Here is a 15,479-nt window from a genome sequence, read left to right as displayed (position 1 = left end):
GATAATCGGTATTTAATTTAGCATGAGATAACATGAGAATACCTTTCCCACAACTCCCCTCTACGCTTGCATTTCTCGGTGTTGCAGTCAGAAGCCATGACCACACCAGACAAGAGGAAGGATTGTTAGACGTTATTGGTAAATAAAGGGTCAATTAGAAGGTCAGGTCAAACTTTGAACTGAATAATGACTTGCATTGTTTGATCAGGTTAGTCAGTGTACCACACACTGAATATAGCTCAGTGGTATAGTGTTTGACCGTAGATAAGAGGTGACAGGTTCAAATCCCCCCCAGTATGAGGCTTTGGATAAAAGTGTGCTTAATGAACACACATTATCCAGCTGGACAGTCAGACTGACCAAAAGTCAGCTACCAAAAGGAGTGTCTCTCCATCTCTGTTTACCACTGGTTGACTAGGCAACCACTCAACTGTTAAAACAAACGAGAGCCTCTGTGTTGAGAGTTGAGCTGATGCATGTAGCTAAAGCTACAATCACGCGAACATCCTCTTGGAATACTGTATTTGATTGTCAACTTATGTACTGCTGAACAAACACCAATATAAGTTGGGTAAAGAATGACGTATATCCATGATATTTGATATCTATTCATATCATTAAAAATACCATCATAAATTTCCCTATGAAAACGGGTGGGGAGTTGTTTATAAGAGAATAGCAACAGATGAGCCCAAACTATTAGTATTCCTGCTGGAGCTTTTGGCAATTGAGTTCCTCTGGCTGAACTTTCCACATTTCAGTCCTCTGGCTGTTAGAGGGAGAATAGTGGCTTATTTCTTGGCTGTATTCCTTTCTCCCCTCTGCCAAGAGCTCCACATTCCCCCCTCTGTTGAGCAGCACCGAAGTATGCCTAACAATATCACATATTTATCACGAGTGACAGAGACAGTGTCTTTGCTGGTCAAAAACAATTCAGCTTTAACCTCCGTTATCTATTTCCATCTATAGTACTGTATTATGTCCTCCACGGTTGTAAGAAATCAATTGGCTGTACAGTAAATCTATCTGAAGTGAATGCTTAACACCAGACCCATTGCAAAACTATACAACATCAGTATTCTTAAGAGTTCCTCATGAGTGTGAGCAAACACGGGTGACAGGGGGGAGGTCAGGTATGCGTGTGCCGTGTGGTGGTTAAGTGTGGGATGGAGGAAGACGTCGAGAAGGAGACAAGAAGGAATAGGAGGGAGGGCGAGAGACGGAGAGAGAAAGCGGTTTCGAGGGGAAACAGACGCTATGTGAGAGAGAAGAATACAGCCAAGGCCAGGGCAACAAGTGAGACAAAACCAAAAAGCAGGCATGGCTTTGAGAGCCACCCCCCCGACCCTCCCTACCCAGCCCCCCCCCCCCCCTTGCCTTTCTCACTAAGAGTCCTTAACGTGTGCCCCCTCGCCTTTCTCCAGGTCTGTGTCCCTTGCCCTGGGCGATACTGTGGCGTCTGCACTTCTACCCCTCTATAGATTAACCCTGCTTTTGTCGGGGGGGACAATGAGAAGCCCCTCCCCGCTGCTGAGCCGGGGCTTTCAGCGTGGCCCTTTGCCAGGGGAGGCTTTAAAAGGGTGGGGGCGCGTGCCTCCTCTCATTCCCACACCAGGACATCCCAAGGGCATCAAAGCGAGGTGAGTCCCCCTGTCCCTCTCTCCCCTAACCCGGGCATCCAGGGCACGGCAGCTAGCATAGCAGGCCCACACTCACTCAGCCCCCTAAGCCCACCACACAGAGGACCACACACAGGCTCCTTCCCCGGAGGCCGACACCGCAGACAGATATGGTGGGCAGACAGGAGGCCGTGGGGGACAGACTACGACAGGAGGAAAACAAATGACATGAGTTAGACGGGTGCGAAAAAGAGAGGACGGCAACAGAAGCCTGGAAGAGGCCCGTGGCTTCTTCAACTTGACTCATTTTTTTTGCCCAGGAACTATTAATATCTGGCGATGCCTTTAATCTGGCATTCATGCATTCAGGCTGATTCTACTATTCAAGGCATTACACAGAAGCAGCTAGTGCTTTTCAACCTGCTCAGCGACCCTGCAGATGCACAGGCCTTTTCATGGTGTGCTTTGTAGCAGAATAGCCCTTTTCAAGTAGCCCATGTAACAGAGTGGTGCTGCACATGAATGCATGCTAACACAGGGGAATCCTGCTGAGATAAACTGGCAGTTAAAAGCTATTCTGGGATTTTCAAAAAAAAAACATGTTGCTCTATTTTCCACACTTCTGTTTTTTTGCGAGATGTCACAGAGAAATGTTGTGGACGCAACTTATTTGGTGTCAGCAAACTTCATAGTCAAGCTTTGTTTTGGGATAGGGAGATGTTTGTTCAAAAGAGAATTCTAGGGGGTTTTTGGGCGCAGTGTGTGTGTGTACGGGAGCCCATTTTACTGGCATCACAGTGAACAATACAAATGTCACATTCTGCTCTCAGAATCGTTTATATTCTCTCTCATTACAGACAAGATGACTCACCACTGCACCAAGTTCTCCGGACACTGGAAGGTGAGTGTGTTGAATGACAGGCTGGACCCATGCATCATCTCAAGCCCCAGGCCTGTGTGTCATTGTCCGGAACATTCTTCAGCTGAGTGGCTCCATTAGAAACAAACGTCGGCATGGCAGTCTGAGCTCAGAACACAATGGATCACCAGGACCCATTCTGTCATAACAGTAGTCTCTAGTCTCAACACAATGTTTGCTGCAGCGTAGAGAAGATTCATTCCTGTTGAAATTTGAACAAACAATATGACTTTTATGAAACATTCCCCGAGCTAACCCTAGACTGTTTCTACTGTTTGCCAAAATACCTTTTATTAGTCACAAACTCATCCAATCACAGTTATGCGGGAGTTTATTTTTTCTAACAAACCACCTTGCTGAGTCCCACAGTGAATACAACCGCAGCTTAATAGTCGAAGATTGCTTCATCCTCGCATGTATTCCCCGTTAACAAAATCCATCTTTAAACCACCTGACTGCAGCCATTTAGAGTGTTCCCGAAGACAAGGCCACTGTGTGTTCGTCGGCCCCGTCTCTTAACTCGAGGAATTCTGAAGGATGCCGTTTCTCTGTTTTCTGGTCAGATCATCGTCTACGACGAGGAGTGCTTCCAGGGCCGTCGCCACGAGTTCACCTCCGAGTGCTGCAACGTGATGGAGTTCGGCTTTGAGAGCGTGCGCTCTCTCCGGGTGGAGAGTGGAGCGTGAGTCCACACGAACCAAAACGGACACAAGCTGCTGTCCACATACGAACGCATCAGAAACATATGTCACATCCCCCCCCCCCCCCCGAAGAAATACACACAGTTGTATAGAAAGTGTTATGGTTTATTATTGTGTTGTATCAGGATAGGGAAACTGACTGTCCTCCTCTGTGTTCCTTTAGCTGGGTGGGTTATGAGCATGCCTCTTACCAGGGCCAGCAGTTTGTGCTGGAGAGAGGAGAGTACCCTCAGTGTGACGCTTATGGAGGTAGCAACGCCTATCACATTGAGAGGATGACCTCTTTCAGACCCATTGCCTGTGCCGTAAGTAAAACCTTCAATTTCTATCATACTTGGGCTCCCTGCCCCTTCATCTTAGTAGGCCCTTCATCCTTGTAGGTCTCTCTCTGTGTTCAACCAGTCTGGTCTGGTAAAAGTAAACCTGCTCGACTAACAGGTGTCATCCGCTCTCGACTTCTCTCCCCTCCCAGAACCACAGGGAGTGTCGCATGACCATCTACGAGCGTGAGAACTTCATGGCCCGTAAGGGGGAGCTGAGCGACGACTACCCCTCCCTCCAGGCCATGGGCTGGTGCAACAACGAAGTGGGCTCCCTCAGGGTCCAGTCTGGAGCGTGAGTGTCGACAAAACCACATCTCTCCTTCTCACCCTTTACTCCTGTTTATGTCTACCACCTTTCCCCACCCACCCCTTTCGCGATATCTCCCTGTCTCCTGTGGGCTACCTCGGGATCTCACGCTTACTCCATCGCCTGTCCGTCCTGATTCATTCTTGGAATACTAGGAACTGTGCAGCCCCACAGGTTATAACCTCTGTCTCTTTCCTTGATAGATTCGTGTGCTACCAGTATCCTGGCTACCGTGGATACCAGTACATCATGGAGTGCGACCGCCACTGCGGCGAGTACAAACACTTCAGGGAGTTTGGTTCCCACTCCCAGACCCCTCAGATCCAGTCCATCCGCCGCATTCAGCAGTAACCCCGCCTTCCTGCCCTCTTACCCCTGTGACCCCTTACTCCCGATCCCCGCTACCCAGTGCTGAATAAACTGTATTTCTTAAACCTTACTGACATCCTCCATTCATCTGCCTCTGTGACAGTACAAATACATGTCAAATACTTGGAATATGACCAGCAATCACATAGATAGACTGTGAGACTGATCGAAAGATACTTTAATCAAGTATTACCAACACTTACCAGGAGAAGGCACTATGTTTCCATTTGAAACAAGCCATTAGGGAATGTGTTTAAGATCACTAACAAACTATCAGGAATAAGTAGATACAACCTACAGAGTGCCTCGTATTGTGGACTGATTATAATAACCAGCTTTAGTCGGACACTTGCATATGGTTGCAGAACAGCCACTTACTTGCCTGTTTTACCGAATACTTGCAATGACTAGATGCTTTTCATGTATTACGTTGTCAAATTTACAGTGTCTGAGGGTCCAAAAAACATGTGTAATTGGGTAACAAAATGGTAATCCGTGGATACAGTAGGTGATTTGTAAACAATCACGTCGAATCCATCGAGTTCCATTACATGTTTTAAAGCCTACTCAGTCGCAGTCGCACTGGAGGAAGTTGGTGATAAGCTAGTTAGCTTCTAGCTCTCTAGAGAACATTGAAGACAGCTTTGCAAACACAAGACTCAGCAAACCAATTGGAGTTGATCACATACTCTTGTCCGGACCAAATGGGATTTAAGAAACATGTACCTTTGAGGGACAACGTTTAACAATTAGAACAACGTAAATACTCTTGTCAGATCGACTTCTGGCACTTTATTAAACGCGGACTTCTAATATTAATGATGTCGATGGCTAGCTATCCATGCGTTTGCTAGCACTAGCTCCAAGTTAGGTGGGACCGTGTCAGAAGAACGAAACTCCACAGAAGAAACACTGACTGGTCCTATTGCTAGCTTGCTACTTTCTTTGAGGAAGACTTTCTCTACCTCTGACAGCTGGTTAAGCAAGGACACCTTTCTCGTGCTGGCTAAATGGTTTTGCTTTCCTTTGACTTGTCAGTTCACTGACACTGAGCTCGCGGACGTCGTTCACTTAGCAACCACGACTGACTACAACAAGTACAGTACCAATCTACAGTAAGGCTGACGGTGATCGGTGCAGACGCCCGGACTGATAATAAAGAAACAAACGTAGCAAGACAGCCTCCCCAGCCAATTTCCTCCTTCGACATCAGACGCCCCCTCCCCCGCCTCGTCCACCATCATCAGGCATCATCACAGCAAGCTAGCGGTAGCGGACTCTACATGCGAGCGAGGGTCCCTAACGCTAGGGGGAACGAAACAATAATGGATAATTGTATGAGGTTGCATGGGTCATTTTTTAAATGACGTGGATTTCGTAGGATTACATTCGTTAACTTGAAGAATTGCTGGTCTGGTTTCAAGCCTGAGCTTTACGATTTAAAGCAAGCACTCGTTGCAAGAAGAGCGTGTCAGGCTTTGCTAATTTTAGCTGGCTAACTAGCTAACCTTACTGATTTGATTAGCCAACCAACCGGCTAGAGAGCCAAGGCGGCCACAAAGAACGCCATATCTAGTTAGCTAATATCGGTGGCTAGCAAGTATCTGCAGTCATAACAATCTCGTTACTCAGCCATACAGCTAGCTTAGCTGGTTAGCCTAGCTAGCAAACGTTTCAGGAAGCCAATAACGGAGGCTGCCAAACACATCGGCGCTGTGAAGAACCCAATGGAAGATTTTTTGTTTTTATTTGATCGTATTTTATGTTAACACAGCTGTTGCTAAATAACGACCCAGCAACAAACCCGTTGTCGTCTTTTGGCAACTGGAGAGTTTGCTTTTGTTTATTTTTGCTCGCTGGTCGCTGTCACCATTTTAACAGGATGTATTTATTGGGTGCCAGTTCAACATATTCGTTGCAGCTCATCTTTTTTGTGGACGCATAGCTGGTACTAAGTCTTTTAGCCTGTTTTATATCCTGTCGGGGCTAGATGAATATACAGTGTTGAGAAGCTCGCTGCACATGTCGTGCTGGACACAAGGGATTTTTAATGCTTGCCACATTTTTAATGCTTGCCTTATTGACAGGTGTCAATTTGCTTGATACGTTTATCGTCTGGAATATTTGAAGCCCTGCACTGAGAAGTAGGGGGCCTTAAAAGATCTCCCCATCAATACTTACTTTGCCATATCTGTATTTGATGTTCGTTATTTGGCGTTCATGAAACCACCATATTTTTTGCACTGGACGGATCTGTGTTCACGGTAAACTAGAAGAGGCATCATCAAGGGATACATCTCTCATCCAAATTCATCCTGCATGTCACAATGATCGTTGTTTGAGAGACCTAAAGTGCTAACCCAGTCAGAAAAATAAACGCTTCAGTCGATGGTCGTCCCTGTCATCCGTTTAGCTACCCTGTCATCCTCACTGGACATTGGCTGATATCAGTGGACATTTACTTTTAAATCATTTGCCAACACAATAACCAGTTAATTTTGAATCGATTTGATCGTCCCGGGGTTGAAGATGGCGGACCTCGAAGCAGTTCTCGCCGATGTCAGCTATTTGATGGCGATGGAGAAGAGCAAATCTACTCCAGCGGCCCGGGCGAGTAAGAAAATCATCCTCCCTGAGCCCAGGTAATGTGTACCGTAAACGCGCTTGCTATGTTTGGGCGTTTGCCTGTCAAAATGATGTGTGTATGGACATACAGGGAGATGGGAACTACCAATGTGCCTATGTAACTTGATAATGTAGCCTGACTTGTCAATAGGAGTTAAACCTATTCAACGCTATTTAAAGGTCCTCGAGAATAACAATGAGTTCCATCTGAATGATATAAATCGTGTTAAGGGATCAGTACTTGTCTATATAGGCGTAGGCCTAGAATTGACTTAATATGGTGTAGGCCAGAGTGATGAGGTGTTTTGCCAAATACCTTTGTCTGCTGAGAAGATTTTGAGTTCAAGCCTATTCTCAGCCAAATCAATGAGCTAAATGTATTGCTTGACTGAAAGGATAGAGCCTTGTTAGTTACTGTCATGATTACTGACTGAGCCCATCCCTATAATTGAGACAATGGTATAATGGCCCTGGATGAAGTGTGGCTCCACTATCATGGATTTCTCCTGATGCAGCCTCCATAGCAACCCCATCTGCCAGTTATCAAGACAGTTGGCTTGTGATTTTGTTACAAAACAAAACCTAAGACCACCTCACCATGATGTGCGTAACACCAGTATAAACACACCCTGCATTAAACCCCAGTAACAGACAGGTTTGCATTTCAGATTACAGCTGTACCTTGCCCTGGCATTTCCCCAGACATTTGAATAGTTTGTGCTGCCTTCGGGTCACATGACCCAAAGGTTCATAACGAACCATCGTTGTATTTAGACAATTTTACCCAATACAAAAACAAATAAAAATAATTTTCTTTTAACCTTCGCAATGTGGGGGGTCTGAGACAGCCCAACGGTTAAAAGAAAATGCTTCACTTTGTTTTTGTATGCGGTAAAGTTGTCGCAATACGACGGTGGGTCACAATGACTGATGGGTCAGAATGACCCGAAGATAACACAAGGGTTAAGTAGTTTGCAGTGGTATACGGGCTAAAAGTGGATGCGGTTGGTGTAGGCCAGGTGATGTGATCAAGATGGCGGCTGTGTCACAGTGCAATGACTTGACGTTAGGTTTTTCACCACCACAGTGTGAAGATAAATTGTGAAACAAGAGCATGAGTTGTACATGCCCCAGACATCAGTAAACGACCTATTACCTTTTCACCTGCCGGCTGTAACAACACTGACCTATTTAGTCAGACATGGACTTCAGAGTTTCAAGGATCATGTTTAGCCCTCTATGCCTCTGGCCCTTTGAATATATAGACTGTTTAGGCTATGCATCCTTTACACAATCAGGGTAATGGCCCATCCTAATTCCTTTTGTTGTCTTGATATGGGTTTAGGATTGATTCCATCCATCCACCATCTCATATGTAATTGTTAATGAACAGGAAGTTCCATCGGGGCCAGGAAGCCTACATTAGTGTTCCTGTAGCCAGAGAGCCTATGTTTCTCTCATCATACTACTGACACCTAAAGTGGAACATAGCTACCAGTGCAGCTCGCCCTATCCTCAAGAACCCCTTTGATGTGGTGTAGTTCTGACAATGTTCATTGTATTTGTCACCCAGTTGAACTGCAGCTACCTTGTAGGTCGCATTGTTCTTTTTTCTTCTACTTTCAGACAGACGTGTGTAACTTCCTCTTCCCCTCGCATGCTCTCTGTCTGAATGCGAAACCGAGAAACGGGTTGGTTTCCCTTTTGCGACGAGCGAGATCACTGCCCCCGCGTTTACAAATGATGGTCCAAATCAGGGGTTGGGAAATAATTGGCTGCATGTCGTCCGTCCGTGTGTGTGTGTCCGTCCCCCCGTCCCCCCGGGGGGCCTAACCCAGCACTGTCACCATGCCCGCTCACCTGCGGCATGTGTCGCATGTCGTGTCCGTGTGCATCTCTCTGTTTACGTAGTGGGCTTGCATTCAATCGAGATAGGATTGTGAATCCGCGAGATGTTTGTTTGTGAAGGCTGAGGAGATAACCGGTCCCCTTCCATTGTAAAGCTTGTTGTGGTGATAGTGGGGGTTTGTCTAAACATTTGCGAGGAACGGAGTAAGCCCCTATGATTGCACTGTGTGTGTGTGTGTATTTGCCGTGGGTTATCAGCTGGCAGTAATAAAGCAGGTTGAGAGAAAGCGAGCTGTCAGTGAGGTTTCTATTGTCAAGGTTGTCTGAACGTAACATTTCGCTTGTTCAACTCTTGTAGCCACCCTCAGAAACACTTTTATAGATTTGACCCATCTGATCCCTGTCTGGCTTCACATGGCACTATGGATTTGTTTAATTTGATAAGGATTTAATAGAAGATTGCCAGGAGAATCTGTGTGATCTCCTGAAATTGGCTTCTGAAATAATCCTAGAGAGGGGAGGGGGGGGGGGGGATTGAGGCGAAGAGTACAGGGAGGAGTGAGGCTGTAAAAGCCAACACCGTGAACTTGTTACATGTCCTAAAACAGGCAGTTTAAAACGGTTAGGCCAGTACTCGAAGGGTATGTAGGTCAATTCGAGAGCTGCGCTGGTGTGTGCATGTAATGATTCACGGTCATAAAAAGCGTGTCGTCTGTGTGTCGTGAAGAGGGGTTTTTCAGCACGCCAATTTGAGGTCGTGGCGTTTTTGGACTTTGGAGTAGTTTGTGTTTGTGCGCATTTCATCGCCGAGATAGCGCGCCGCCGCTACATTCCCGTCGAGCCGACGCTATGGCTGCTGGCAGAGAGGTGAGATTTTGACAGGAGCACTGTAAGCAATAGAGCCTCAAGTGATGAGGGGTGGGGGGGGACGGGGACTAAGAGATCAACAGGAGATGAGCTTTGCCTTAGAGGGACAGGGGAAGGTGGGAGTGACGATACCCAGAAAGGTTGTTTGGGTGCAATTAGCGATAGGACGAAGATCCAGATCGTTTTTAGGCCTATACGCGGAATGGGTGTTTTACCGGGAACATTGAAGAGAGTTTGGACGACGGTGTCGTTTAAAAGGATCGAGTCTCTCCTCCCGCATCTCAAACTCGGAGTCAGATAGCTGAGCGGTTAGGGAATCGGGCTAGTAATCTGAAGGTTGCCAGTTCGATTCCCGGCCGTGCAAAATGACGTTGTGTCCTTGGGCAAGGCACTTCACCCTACTTGCCTCGGGGGGAATGTCCCTGTACTTACTGTAAGTCGCTCTGGATAAGAGCGTCTGCTAAATGACTAAATGTAAAATGTAAATAACCACCATGTGTTCAGTAGGATACAGCTAAATAGCGTGATGTGTCTGGTCTAGTCAGCCTACATACATACATACAGGCTACATAAGTAGCCTCGTCCTTGAGAAGCAGGCCTCCAGCACTGTTCGACTGCATCTTCCCCACCTCCTGTTTTGCCGACTTACATCTAGGCAATGGAAAGGGAGGAGCCTGGCAGAGCGGAAGGGACTGATTGGTGGATCGGGGAAACGGGCGTGTGGAGTCGCTAGGGTTAAGGGCGTGGCCAAGGAATGGTTTGCAGGACGGGCTACCTGCAGTGTGATCGTGGCCCAACTTCTCTTCGTCTTTCCGTATGTTCTTTTAGCCCCGTTCCGCGACTGGAACTGAGGTCAAAGGGTAGTTGTAGGTATTCACGGGACAATCCTTTGTGTCGCTCTGCGTTGCGTTAATGCAGTTGTTCGGCGTGCAGCCTAGTTGAGCTTAAGCAGGAGGGGGGGGGGGAGGTGGTAGGGGGGCCGATGACCAAGTAACATCTGTGTGGTGATGCACGTCCGCGGGCGTCCAGAATGAGGAAGAGCACCACTTCCTGATTCGTGGACCGAGCTTCTGTTAAAAGGTGTTTCCCCCCCACATGCTGTTTCCATAGTTGGTAGCTAATTATGAAGCTGCGATCCCCTACTTGGTCTGTAAATAGTCTGTGGATTTAGAAATCTGAGTCCGAGCTAGCCTGCTAACCGAAAGCCCAAATAAAAGGCGGTGAGAACTGTCAGGGGCAGTCATTAGTTTGAAGTTGGCTGGATCTGATTGGTTCCCTATCCACAGCCAATTGGGAGCCATTCCCAACTCGGTTGAAGCAGTTCAATCTATAAACCTCCTGAGTTTACAAGTCGGCTGAAACGGCATTCTTTTTTCCCCCGCGCGCCTCTCAACAGTGCTGAAGTCATCGCACAACCCCATTTGATTCTAAGTGTCATTGGCGAGAAAGGACAGTTAAGAGGTGGAATCCTCATCAAGGCTTCTGGTTCATAGAAGCCTAGATAAACGGTGTCATTGTCCGAGTGGCCAGCTGGTTTCATTAGCGCATCGGCTCACAATGAATCCAGCAAACGACAGGACAACTCCAATAGCCTCTGAGTAAACATGATGTCAGTCAGGTCTGGATTTTGGGGGGGGGAGGGGGGGGGCAGCTACAAGCGGGCCAGGACCAGGACCAATGGCCAACTAACAGTGTGGCGTGCCTGGGGCTTAGCACCAGGGGATTGCGATGGTCCCAGTGACGTGGCCGGGGTGTCCCCCCTGTACGCGTCCGCGGGGCTCTGTTGCTTCGCTAATAGGCCCCGTGGAGGAGGCGCTAATGGATTCATTCTCCCCAGCCCTGCTCTCATTAACACCCTCTCCCAGGGCAGCATGCTCTTCTGCTCGCAGACTCGCATTTGGCCTCCCAGAGGCCCCCCCCCCCATCTCGGTTTCCCAGCCCAACCCCGCCGAGGGGACAGGTGGCGGGGAGAGTCCCAAAGCAGGGCTAGGATTGGAGGCCCGAGGATTGGAGGCCTCTCATCCCATGGGGCATGGGATGAGAGGCTGGCTGTGTTGGATAAGGGGATGGGCTCGGAGGGGTGGACTGGAGACCTTGGGGTCCTCATGCCTGTACTGTGTACTCATCAAAACACGGGCACAATAGCTCCGTGTTTTTTTTCTTCCCGGTGCTCAACTTTCACCTTGAGTTTCGGCGAACCCGCGGGCAGCCCTGCCGATTTCAATGTCTGGGTTTGTTTAGAGGTCGTCCGTGACTGCGCCCTCTTTTAGATATGCCCCGTGTAATGTTCTTCTCTCTGCCCCCCCCCCCCCCCTCTGTGTTCCAGCATTCGCAGTGTGATGCAGAAGTACCTCGAGGAGAGGGATGAGCTGACGTTCGACAAAATCTTCAACCAGAAGATCGGTGAGTTATCGGCGCGGAGGACCGCGGGCGCTCCTGTACACACACACACACATGCGCGCGCAAAATACAAAAGGGTTCTCCCACAGTGATTCTACATCCACACGACACCACTAAACGTGGGAAGTTGCATTTCACAGCTCCTCGTGTGAAATGCAAGCCAGGCGGCCAAGCCCCGCCCCACGTGAACGCAGGGGGCTTTTGTTGTCGTGAAGGACGCCTGCTGCCAAGCAGAGCGGCCTTTCCGGGTCCAAACGGTTGTTCTTGACGGGGACCGGAATAAAATAGATCAAGCTTGTTTAAGTGCCACAACCAGACCAGGCCTCGTCCCAAAAACGAGTAGCTGCGGTGAAGCAATGCTAGGGGTGGATGAGAGCATGGAGAAAAATGGCCACAATTGTGAGCAATATCTCCTAGCTTGATCAGCAGCAACACATCAACGGTTTCCTCCCACAGCTCGTGGGATTTAACAACATTTACCGGAAAAAGCAAAATGCCTGATGGTGCTCGCGTGACAACCGGATTGAGTGCGTCTCCCCTGCTGGTATTCTAGCACTGGCCGATGCATTGGGTAACAGTGCCTCATTTGGGGAGGACGAGAAAGGGAATTTTCGGCGCTCTTTCAAACAATGTACCTTCCTGCCGTCAGGTATAAAGAACTGATTGAGAGGCCTGCCACAGTACTCCTGCCGCCTGGCTATGAATCAGACAGAACACGCCGGGTTCTTGGGAGCTTCCCTTTTAACATCGCAGAGGCCTCGCAGGCAGGACTTTGACACGGCCAACCAGACCAGTGCGACACATCTCCGCCAATCCCAACCCGCCCCGAACCCTCTTCGTTCGGAAAGCCCTCGCCAGACCTCTCTGCGCTCCAGACCTCCGGAGGCGATTGCCTCGCGTCACACGGTTTGAGCTGGAACCTCGTGTGGGTGTTGTGGCCGATTGGCTAATCCCTTTTTTTGCTGCGCCAGCATAAGCCGCTGCTTGTGAAATCCCGTTTCCGTGGTCGGGGGTGGGTGGGTGGGGGGGGAGAAAGGGGGGTCGTGGTGGGTCCGCCCCGCGATCCTCACCTGGATTCATCCAGCTGCTTGTGCCCATCTTGAACACGAGTCCCCTGTAGTGCTGTGTGTGTGTGTGTGCACGCTCCCATTCCAAGCTGGCTCCAGTCGCGCTGGTGTACCAGGGGGAGTACAGCAGCCCTGTAGGCTTCCAGAAGCTTTACTTACTGTTCTAGGTCTCTGCCTCCTATGAGAATAGACTGCAGTAATTCTCTCTCTCTCTCTTTCGCCCTCTTTCTTGGTGCCTCTGTCCCTCTCTGAGATGGGAAGGCGTTGTGGTACCCGTGGGTGTGCTTGTGTGTGCGTGCAGTGGGACACCTTGTAATATCCGGCCAAGCCGCTCGGAAACACCCAACACCACGCTGCTGCAGCCCTGTGTGTGTGTGTGTGTGTGTGTCTGTCCTCGCCCAAGGTTCCGGTCTTTATTCCGGTCTCCTGCACCCCAGGGGTTCTGCTGTCGCACACCTGAACAGGGACTGTCTGGGCCAGCAGACCAGCACCTTCTCCCCTCCTCTCTTTCGGTTCCACCTCCCCTCTTTCTATCCGTCTCCCTCCCTTTCCTCCTGTCTCACCTCCCCCCCCCTTCTTCTCACCTCCCATCCTCCCTCTATCCCCCTCCTCCCGCTCGCTCTCTTCTCCCCTCCCTCCTCGTCTCCTCCCTCCCTCCTCGTCTCTTCCCTCATTTCCTCCAGCCTTCGCTCGTCCGCCAGCGGTGCAGCGGGACGCCCGTCTCATACCCCGCCTGCTTGTTCTCGAAAAAGGAAGAAGGATATAGAGTTCCAGGTGAATCACGCCTCCCCCCCCCCCCCCCCCCAGTTCCCCCGCTTACCCCGGGAGGAAGCGCCGCGGACGGCCCGGACGAGAGAGAGGAGAGAGAGCGCCCCGCTACCCGAAGCCCTTTTTTCCCCAGCCCAGCTCACACGGCGGGGCCCGCAATTTGAATGACAAATGCGCGGCTTTGCATGCGGGGGGAGGAGAGAGAGGGAGACAGGGCACGGGGCCGAGCTTGCGAGTTCCACTGCCCCACCGTTTCCCACGAAACAACCCCCCCGCTCGGCACAGGCCCTTGTTCCCCAAAACCACATTGCGGGCTACCTAATTACAAGTGGTCGGGACTCTCTGGCTCAGAGGCCTTGGAGGTGCTGGCCGCCGCTCCGAACGGCCCTGCCGCGCTGGAGAGGGACCAGCCGCATGCACAGCGAGCGGAGCGTGGGCTAGGTGGTAGGGGGGGGGGGGATTGCTCCAGTTTATTCGTTTCCTGGGAGGGTGAATGGAGGTCTGGCAACGGGTTTGTCCGCACACCTGTGGGGCCGTCAGGCCGTCGCGGCAGGGCCCTGCCGCTTTCGCTTTCTCTCTCTCTTTCGTTCTCTCTTTCTCGTTTTCTAGCTCTCTCTCTCATTCTCTGTCTCGTTCTCAAGCTCCATCTTTTCTCTCTCCTGTTCCTCTTTCATTCCATCTCCCGTTTCTCGCTCTTTCACTCCCTCTCTCTCTCGTTTCTTCTCTCTCTCCGTGTCTGTGATCCTGGCATCTCCCGCTCCCCCCGGTCTGGTCTCGCTGTGTTCCTGTGATGTGTTGATGCTGCACTGCAGTACAGAGATCTGCCACCCTCTGTCTTTCCCCTAGCAGGTGACGTCAGATTGTGTGTGTGTGTGTGTGTGTGTGTGGCGGGGAGGTGCTAGGGAAAGGTTGAGAGTGTTGAAGAGACTGGTTGTTCCTCTTCAGCCGCTCGACTGCTTTGGCTTGTCACAAGCACTGATGCACACAAACACACACGCGCGTCAACCAGGTCTGACCGATGGGCGAATGGGCCAGTGCACTCTCGTTCTTTTCCGGGTACAGAGACACCGACTTGCCCTAGTGGGGGCGTGGTTGTTGGGCTGTGATTGGATGCATGTGCTGTGGTTGGATGCATGTGCTGTGGTTGGATGCATGTGCTGTGGTTGGATGCATGTGCTGTGGTTGGATGCATGTGCTGTGGTTGGATGCATGTGCTGTGGTTGTGTTGTAGTGCTGTGGTTGTGTTGTAGTGCTGTGGTTGTGTTGTAGTGCTGTGGTTGTGTTGTAGTGCTGTGGTTGTGTTGTAGTGCTGTGGTTGTGTTGTAGTGCTGTGGTTGTGTTGTAGTGCTGTGGTTGTGTTGTAGTGCTGTGGTTGTGTTGTAGTGCTGTGGTTGTGTTGTAGTGCTGTGGTTGTGTTGTAGTGGGACTCGTTGACGATCCGACATCATGTTCAGGTTAGGGGCAGTAAAGAAATCCAAGAGATGAAGGGATGTGAAAGATGAAATAAGTGCTTGTAGCTCTCTGTCTCTGTCTCTGTGTCCGTCTCTGTCTCTCTCTGTATGTCTGACTTTCTCTGTATGTCTCTCTGTCTCTGTATGTCTCTGTCTCTGTGTGTCTCTACCGCTCTCTCTACCTCTCTCTTTCTCTTCCCTGGCACATCATCTCA

The 15,479-nt window shown here is 49.8% G+C and overlaps 2 protein-coding genes across 3 annotated transcripts in view; both read left to right on the top strand.

The window, feature by feature from the left end:
- Nucleotides 1-1,534: 1,534 nt before the first annotated feature.
- cryba4 (crystallin, beta A4) lies at nucleotides 1,535-4,308 on the top strand. 2 transcript variants are annotated; one of them, XM_062484851.1, is made up of 6 exons: nucleotides 1,535-1,640; nucleotides 2,477-2,520; nucleotides 3,102-3,220; nucleotides 3,403-3,544; nucleotides 3,712-3,854; nucleotides 4,073-4,308. In XM_062484851.1, exons 2-6 carry the CDS (start codon nucleotides 2,482-2,484, stop codon nucleotides 4,218-4,220), a joined length of 591 nt encoding a protein of 196 aa, XP_062340835.1. In that variant the 5' UTR covers nucleotides 1,535-1,640; nucleotides 2,477-2,481; the 3' UTR covers nucleotides 4,221-4,308. The 2 variants fall into 2 exon arrangements, with proteins under 2 accessions (XP_062340835.1, XP_062340836.1); XM_062484852.1 differs by lacking the exon at nucleotides 1,535-1,640 and adding an exon at nucleotides 1,677-1,792.
- A 454-nt stretch (nucleotides 4,309-4,762) lies between these two features.
- The window catches only part of grk3 (G protein-coupled receptor kinase 3), a 25,001-nt gene continuing 14,284 nt past the window's right edge, over nucleotides 4,763-15,479 (top strand). Inside the window, 2 exon segments of the mRNA XM_062484826.1 lie at nucleotides 4,763-6,880; nucleotides 11,905-11,981. Coding sequence (XP_062340810.1) covers nucleotides 6,768-6,880; nucleotides 11,905-11,981 — 190 coding nt within the window. The 5' untranslated portion in view covers nucleotides 4,763-6,767.

Source organism: Osmerus eperlanus, chromosome 18, assembly GCF_963692335.1.
Source record: "Osmerus eperlanus chromosome 18, fOsmEpe2.1, whole genome shotgun sequence".
NCBI classification, from domain to species: domain Eukaryota; kingdom Metazoa; phylum Chordata; class Actinopteri; order Osmeriformes; family Osmeridae; genus Osmerus; species Osmerus eperlanus.
This window is presented reverse-complemented; position numbering and strand designations above follow the sequence as displayed.